An 8,633-nucleotide genomic window follows, 5' to 3' on the forward strand; every position below is an offset into this window, starting at 1 on the left:
CCGAAACCAACTGCATCTCTCACTCTCTCTCTCCCCAACGGTACAACAACAGCGATTACTTCGAACTGCACTAAACTGAACTGAACTCTGCTTCACTTAAGACTGATCATTTTACCCTTAGACTGCGATAGAGCTTGGTTGATTCCTATTACCCTATTTCTGTGTATAAGTGTGTATTATCATTGCTAACCTGCTACATTTATACCCTTGCGATTAGTGTACTGTATTACTTATTTCTTTAATAAAACTTTATTAGTTCCTAGTAATCACAGACTCCAACGAGCGTTCCATTTCTGCTGGTTTGGCAACCCAGTTACGGACCAACCAAGACCTTATAAATCCTCAACATTAAATCATTGCTCTTTTGTTTTAGTCCTCTCGAAATGATTGCTAGCATTGCATCTGCCCTTCTTATCACCAACTCAACTTGCAACTTAACCTTTAAGGAATCTTGCATGTGGACTCCCAAGTCCATTTGCACCTCTGATTTCTGCATTTTTGCCCCATTTAGAAAATAGTCCATGCCTGTATTCCTTCTGCCAAGGTGCATGACCATGTACTTCCCGACACTGTATTCCATCTACCACTTCTTTGCCCATTCTCCTAATCTGTCTAATTCTTTCTGCAGACTCTCTGCCTTCTCAACACTACCTGCCCTCCACCTATCTTCATATCATCCACAAAGCCATCAATTCCATCATCCAGATCATTGATTTCAACCCAGTGATCACTTCATTAGGTACCCCTGAACATCTGAACATTAATCCAGATATCTAATCAGCTAATCAAGTGTTACAGTTGCAGAGAATGTGCAGTTCAGGTATACAATATGGTGTGTGGGCATAACAAAGCAGGTTGGGAGATCAAGAGTTCATGCATAACTTGTATATGTTGTGGTTCCTTAAGGTTGCCAAAGCCAGAGGAGTAGTGAGGAGAAGCTCCCACTACCTATTTAAATGCTCCCAACAGCCTCTGACAACCAAGTCTTCACTTGTGACTACTAAACCTGGCAGGATCATCTCTACTGGCAGGAGAAGCGGCAAATGCAGATTACTGGTGCCTTAAAACCAGTTCTCCAGGCACCTGGGGCTTGTCAGCCGTGGCTGGCAGCTCATTAAGGAGAAGGAAAACTCTGATCTCAAACCTCCGCTGCCATGCAGCTAATGCCACTCATGTGATGGTTCAGGAGTAAATCCAGAGGGAAAATATGGAGCTGGAGTCCCTAGGTTTTATTCTAAGTTGAGTTCAATGGTGCCTGGCAACTCCTGTGACTCTGCTAGTGCCAAACTGTATCGGTCTCTGTCGTTCCTTTGGATTCATCACTTATGTGGAGAGGAAGAGCGTTCTACAGCTTGTTCTCCATACTGTACTGCCCTGGCTCGGGTACTAGCTTGCATACACACAGACAGCAGTATGTAACATCAAGCCCAACCAACAGGGGGCCTCGTGGCATATATTGTAATAGAGTTATAAAGCATGCCGACACAAGAAAGTTAATCTCAGGTTTGTATATGGTGACCTACAGTATATGTACTTTGATAATAAATTTTCTTTGTACTTTGAGCCCATTTACATTAATGCCAGTTTATTGTCCCTGCAGTCTCATCAATTGATGACCACTCCCTATGTTGAAGTGCAGTAAGGCAAGGGTTAACATAATATCCAGGCAAGGATAGAGCCGAGACAACGAAGATCTTTGAAGAACATAATTTCCATTTGCACATCAGGGCTCTGGAGTTGAGATAATTGATCCAACCTGCACGCAAACTAAGGGAAAATTACTTTACGAAGAAACTATCATCTGACAACCGATAAGATTTTGAACTATGTCTTGACGAAGGGTCTCAGCCCGAAACGTCGACTGTACCTCTTCCTAGAGATGCTGCCTGGCCTGCTGCGTTCACCAGCAACTTTGATGTGTGTTGCTTGAATTTCCAGCATCTGCAGAATTCCTCGTGTTTAAGATTTTGAAGTATCATGGGTTGTCAGATGGTAGTTTCTATTGACTTTTCACACCTCTGTAACACACACAAAATGCTGGAGGAATTCAACAAGTCGGGCAGTAACTACGGAAATGAATAAACAGTCAACGTTTCAGGCTGAGACACTTCCTCAGGACTGAGAAGGAAGGGTGAAGATGCCGGAGTAAAAACATGGGGGGGGGGGGGGAGAGAGGCTAGCTGGAAGTTGATAAGTGAAGCCAGGTGGGTGGGAAAGGTCATGGGCTGAAGAAGGAAGAATCCGATAGGAGAGAGTGGACCATAGGAGAAAGGGGACACGGGGAAATAATGAGCAGAAGTAAAAGGTCAGGGTGGAGAATGGTGTGGGGGGGAAAAAGGGGTAATTTTTTTGACCAGAATGAGCAATAGGTATTCATGCCATCACGTTGGAGGGTACCCAGACAGAATATAAGGTGTTGCTCCTCCACCCTGAGGGTGGCCTCAAATCATGGCTCCTCTGTTGTGAATGGTGGTTGTTCTTGGAAATAAAGAATTGAAATATATGCAGTTTACCAAACGGCCAATATCTGTAACTGCTAGCCAATTCTGTGATAAAAAAAATAGCATCTCTCTTCATAATTCAGAACAGGGCGGGTGACAGGGGCCATGTTGTTCTCCCGGTGCACAAGTAAAATAAAGTACGTTCCAGTAGTAAGTTTGGTAACTTTATTGGAGTTTATTATCGGCAACACCTACACTCACGTCTTCAACACTCATGGCAGGCATTGAGCACAGGTGTTAGGACAACATATTCCAACTGTACAAGTTATTTATGAGACTACACCTAAAGCATTGACACAGCTCAGAACAACACAAGAACCACTCTCCCCTCACGGACTCTGTCTGCACTTCACACTGCCTTGGTAAAGCAGTCAGCAGAATCACAGAACCCACTCACTCCCACAGAATTGTATTCTGGCTAGTAAAATTGATGTATAAATTACTTATTCATAAATTAATTATTATTTATACATAAATATATGAGGCAGCATTCATGCCAAGGTCACCAGACTCAGGAAACAGTTACTTCCTCCAAGCAGTGAGGCTGATCAACACCTCCACCCACTAACCCACCCCTCCACACCCCCGACCACCACTACTTTATCATTTCCTGTCAGTCACCTTATGTACAGACACTCCTGTGTCTAGCGTCACTTTATGGACAGACAATGTGTATAAGCTATCTTTATATTTATTGTGTGCTTTTATTATTGTGTTCATTATCATATTCTGTGTTTTCGTGCTGTATCGGATCTGGAGTAACAATTATTTTGTTCTCCTTTACACTTGTGTACTAGAAATGGCATTAAACAATCTAGAATCTTTAATTTCTAATATGTTTTTCTTATGAGTACTGCTTTTCTGAAGCTCCCCTCACCTGCAGCTTCCTATTCTGGCTTTTTCCTCTTCCTTTCAGGTCCTGATGAAGGGTCTCGGCTTGAAACGTCGATTGATCGACAGATGCTGTGTGACCTGCTGAGTTCCTTCAGCATTTTGTTTGCGTTACCCTGATACTGCTGCCTCTAAGATGATCTTTATTGCACCTGTATATACGTGTACTTGTGCAGATGATAATAAACTTGACTCTGACACTTGTTGAACCCCAAACCTTGTGATTAGGGGCTATTAGTAAAGTCACAAAGAGTGCAATAATTCTGCAGTATAGTCGGTGTGGGAAATGTCTTACCTGTCCTGTTGGGGCAATGTGGTTCTATGGTGGGCTGAAGGTCAGTTCCTGTGCTGTACTGTCCTATGTTCTACATAGCCCAGCAGTATCTAACATTCGCAAATTTCTACAGATGTGGAGAGCATTCTAAACGGATGCCTCACCATCTGGTACGTGGGGTGGGGGCACGGCCCAGGATCAGAAAAAAGCTGCATAAAATTGTAAACTCAGCCAGCTCCATCATGGGCACGAGCCTCCCCAGCATCGAGAACACCTTCAAAAGACGATGTCTTGAAAAGGTGGCATCCATCATTAAGGACCCCCATGACCCAAGACATGACTTCATCTCATCGCTACCACCAAGGAGGAGGTACAGAAGCCTGAAGGCACCATTCAAAGATTCACGAACAACTTCTTCCCCCCTGCCATCTGATTTCTGAATGGACAATGAACCCATGAACATTTCCTCACTATTTTTGTACTAATTTATATGCCGTGTTGTATAACATTGACTAACATGTCTAAGAATGTTCTTGGCAATTTTTTCTCCAGAAGTGATCTGCCATTGCCTTCTTCTGGGCAGTGCCTTTACAAGACGGGTAACCTCAGCCATTGTCAATTCTCTTTAGAGATTGTCTGCCTGGTGTCAGTGGTCACATAACCAGGACTTGTGATATGCACCGGCTGCTCGTACAACCATCCACCACCTGCTCCCATGGCTTCACGTGACCCCGATCAGGGGAAGGGGATGCCTTAGCAAACGCTACACCTTGCCCAAGGGTGACCTGCAGGCTTGCGGAGGGAAGGAGTGCCTTACACCTCCTTTGGTAGAGACGTATCTCCATCTCCAACCAATGCACTTCTTATCGTAACTTACAGTTGTTTTATAATTATGTCTTGTCCATACTGCACCAACCGGCGCCGCTGGGCTATAAACGTGCAGCCCTTCATGCATGCAGTTGTAATTTAAATTGCGGTGTTTAAAAGCAGCGACTTGTAAGTTTTACTATCAGCGGCAGATTTAATGTGTGGTGGGGCGGCAGGGAGTCCCAAACTGCAATGGTCCCGGGGCACAGTGAGTAGCGGTAGCCGTCCTTGTTGGTCTGAATGGTCTCGTAGTTCAGGGATTGGTTTTGTCGGGTTGCTGACCTGTTATTCTGGTTGCACAAAAGGTGACTAATGTTGGAAGGAGTTAATGAAGGAGTTTCCTTGTAAATTGTGCGGCGTCTTTGGAGGGTATCCTATTTGAGGTCGAGAAGCATATCTGTAACACTACTGGTCTTTTCGTAATCACTTGTTACAAACCTGGCAGCTCTTCTCTGGACTTTCTCAAGGTTATTGATATGAATGGTTTGGTAGGGATCCCAAATGGCACTACAGTATTCAAGTCTTGGACGGACGAGAGGTCTATAAGCAATTTCTTTTGTGGTTTTTAGCAATTCCAGAAGCTACCGCACGACATATGCCAGTGATATTAAACCTGATTCTGATATTTGCCTCAGTTAGCAAATTGCTGCCGTTGACCAGTTCAACTATTCTTGCTAAGTTTTAAACGATCTTATAACTAAGACACCGAACGCATTGGCTTACCCCAGCACTGGGTGCTCTGCGGCTCCCCGAACAGTTCATACCGCCGGCCTCCATGTACTTTAGAAGGAATAACGCCGAGAGCAGCCGTGTGCGACCCACGCTCACCACTTCTCCCGGGAGCCGCTCCGCTGAGCAACGGGCTGAAGAGCGACATCGGAGCCTAATCCAATCAGAGAGCAGAAGCAGCTCTGATTGACAGGACCAGCACCCAGTCACCCTCAAATCCTACAAAGTTTTTGGCCTGCCCATCATTGATTGATATCCATCTAGCCCAATAATAAATTGCGTTGACCGTGATTGAAATAATTCCCAACCAATCAGAAACTGAGCTGTTAATACAAGCGTTCCTGCGGATGCTGGAAATCAGGAGTAACACACGCTAAATGCTGAAGGAATTCTGCAGATCAGGCAGCATATTTATGGATGGTTCGCCGAGGTACTTCATCAGGCCCAATAATTTCGCCTTTCTTGACTCATTCACCGCTCACAGGAGAACGCGTTCATACCGCCGGCCTCCATGCACTTCAGGTTAAAGAATAAGTCCCTCATAGGAGCCGTGTGCGTATAATTCTTTAATTAGGGTATTTTTTCTGCCCCTAGGGTAGATTTTCGGGAAGAAATAGATTTTTCAAAACAAATACTGTAGTTTAAAAGTTACAAGTATTTTAAAAGTTAGGTAATAGTAACTCTAAACTTTTTCAGTATGCTTCATAAATAATTTTCCTTAATTTTTAAGCGAGTTGAAATCTTGAATGTGCCAGAATTTCACTATTTGGGCTTGTCCCCTACCCAGACTCTGTAAGACATGGGAGCAGAATTAGGCCATTTGGCCCATCGAGACTGCACCACCATTCAATCATGGTTGATCTTTTTTGTCCTCTTCAGCCCCACTACCCAGCCTTCTCCCCGCAATCTTTGAGGCTGTGTCCAATCAAGAATCTATCAAGCTCTGCCTTAAATACACCCAACGACCTGGCCTCCACAGCTGCCTGTGGTAATAAATTCCACAATTTTACTCCCCTCTGGCTAAAGATATTTCTCTCCATCTCTGTTTCAAATGGATGTCTCTCTATCCTGAGGCTGTGCGCTCTTGTCCTAAATTCCTCCACCATGGGAAACATCATTTCATTATCTACTCTGTCTAGGCCTTTCAATGTATGATATTGTGGCGAGCATTTGGTCCATAATAACAGATGAGGAAGCTCTGTCACTCAAGAATGGTTTTATTGCGGTAGACACAAAACAGATCAGGCACCATGACCCAGAGAGTGAACCCAACCATTCTCATAGAGACAGGGGAGGTAACCATCACACACCCCTGTTACAGTCAGGGTGACCCACAAATACACAAGCAAATAACACTATAACCCAAGCTAAAATGTAACAATAAATGAACTGGAACTTCCCACCATAATCCCACAAAAGCATTTTAACACAAGAACAGTAAACAGTACTCTTCAGTAGAAATGCAGGGGTGGGCTGTCAGCCACGCCCCCCCCACCCAGAACATCACACTATGTTTCAATGAGATCCCCCATCATCCTTCTGAATTCCAGCGAGTACAGGGCCAGAACCATCAAACATTCCTCGTATGATAACCTTTTCATTCCTCTAATCATCCTTGAATCTACCTCTGAACCCTCTCCAATGCCAGCACATCTTTTCTAAGATGACGAGCCCAAAGCTGTTCACGACACTCAAGGTGAGGCCTCACCAGGTCCTAATAAAGCCCCAGCATCACATCCCTGCTCTTGTGTTCTAGTCCTCTTGAAATGAATGCTAACATTGCATTTGCCTTCCTCACCACCAACTCAACCTGCAAGTTAACCTTTAGGGTGTTCTGCTCAAGGACTCTCAAGTCCCTTTGCATCTCAGATTTTTGGATTTTCTCCCCATATAGAGAATAGTCCACACATTTATTTCTACTACCAAAGTGCACGACCGTGCATTTTCCAACATTGTATTTCATTTGCCACTCTCTTGCCCATTCTCCTAATCTGTCTAAGTCCTTCTGCAGCCTACCTATTTCCTCAACACTACCTGCCCTGCCAACATTTACAAACTTGGCAACAGAGCCATCTATTCCATCATCTGTCCTCAAAATAGAGTCATAGTAAGTATTAAATTAATGAAACTTTTAGTTTATATTTTCTCACAAGAACTTTTAAAAATACATGCCAAATTCATGTGGGTTTTTTTTTACACAATTTCTACATTTTTTATAACAAAGTCTGTCTTAACACATCTGTCATTTTACCAACACACAACATGTTTTAGAAACCAATCAAGTTTTGTCTGGTGCTGTCAGTTGGTGAGACGCGAAGTAGATTGGAAGACCATTTCACTGAGCACTTACGCTCCGTCCACCAGAAGCAGGATCTCCCAGTAGCTGCCCTCTTTAATTCCACTTGCCATTCCCATTCCGCTATGTCAATCTGGCCTCCTCTACTGTCAAGATGAAGCCACTCTCAGGTTGGAGGAACAACACTTTATATTCCATCTGGGCAGCCTCCAACCTGATGGCATGAACATTGACTTCTCAAACTTCCGGTAATGGCCCCCCGCCCCTTCACCGTTATCTCCTTGCCTGCCCATCGCCTCCCTCTGGTGCTCCTCCCTCCTTTTCTTTCTTCCCTAGCCTTTGGTCCTCTCCTATCAGACTCCCCCTTCTCCAGCCCTGTATCTCTTTCACCAATCAACTTCCCAGCTATTTACTTCATCCCTCCCCCTCCCGGCTTCACCTATCACCTTGTGTTTCTCCCTCCCCTCCCCCCAATTTTTACATCTACTTCTCATTTTTTTTTCTCCAGTCCTGCTGAAGGGTCTCAACCCGAAACGTCAACTGTACTTTTTTTCCATAGATGCTGCCTGGCCTCCTGAGTCCCTCTAACATTTTGTGTGTGTTGCTAAGTTTTTTCAAACTATTGCTTATGTGGTTTCCATGGAAATGAGAAGTGACAGAGGGAGCATGCGGCTGTCGTGGCAGAAGTCTGAGATTTTGAGGTCCAGAAATGTGAGTAATTTAAAGATTTATACCTCTCCTGATCTGAGAGTATGTTTATTACATGTCATTACCAAATTCATTACTATTGAGTGTTTTAACTGAGAAATAAATAACTTCACTTTAATTCTGTATACTTAAATTATATTTAGAAGCTAGCTATCTGGGTGAGTTAGCAAGTGCAAGACTTAGCCAACACTTTCTTTAAAAAGTGTGAAATGTCATTACCATCACACAAATGGCGGTGAAATTGTCAAGATGGTCCCAAGATCATCAGCAGTCTGATCAAAAAAAATACAAAGGCACAATTAAAGAAGACCAAATCAGTAGTACCTTGAAAGAGAAAGGGATACAAAAAAACGAAGGGGGACAGGAA

At 43.8% G+C, this 8,633-nt stretch overlaps 1 protein-coding gene across 6 annotated transcripts in view; it reads right to left on the minus strand.

The window, feature by feature from the left end:
- The window catches only part of spata1 (spermatogenesis associated 1), a 100,853-nt gene extending 95,488 nt beyond the window's left edge, over positions 1-5,365 (minus strand). For all 6 annotated transcript variants that reach the window (XR_011888100.1, XR_011888099.1, XM_072274581.1 and 3 more), the window contains exon 1: positions 5,257-5,365. Coding sequence is in view for 4 of the 6 variants with exons in the window: in XM_072274581.1 (XP_072130682.1) it covers positions 5,257-5,310 (54 nt within the window). In the remaining 2 variants the exon portion in view is untranslated. The remainder of the gene's footprint in view (positions 1-5,256) is intronic.
- Between the last annotated feature and the right edge of the window lie 3,268 nt (positions 5,366-8,633).

The sequence above is a fragment of the Mobula birostris genome, chromosome 12 (assembly GCF_030028105.1).
Source record: "Mobula birostris isolate sMobBir1 chromosome 12, sMobBir1.hap1, whole genome shotgun sequence".
In the NCBI taxonomy this organism is placed as follows: domain Eukaryota; kingdom Metazoa; phylum Chordata; class Chondrichthyes; order Myliobatiformes; family Myliobatidae; genus Mobula; species Mobula birostris.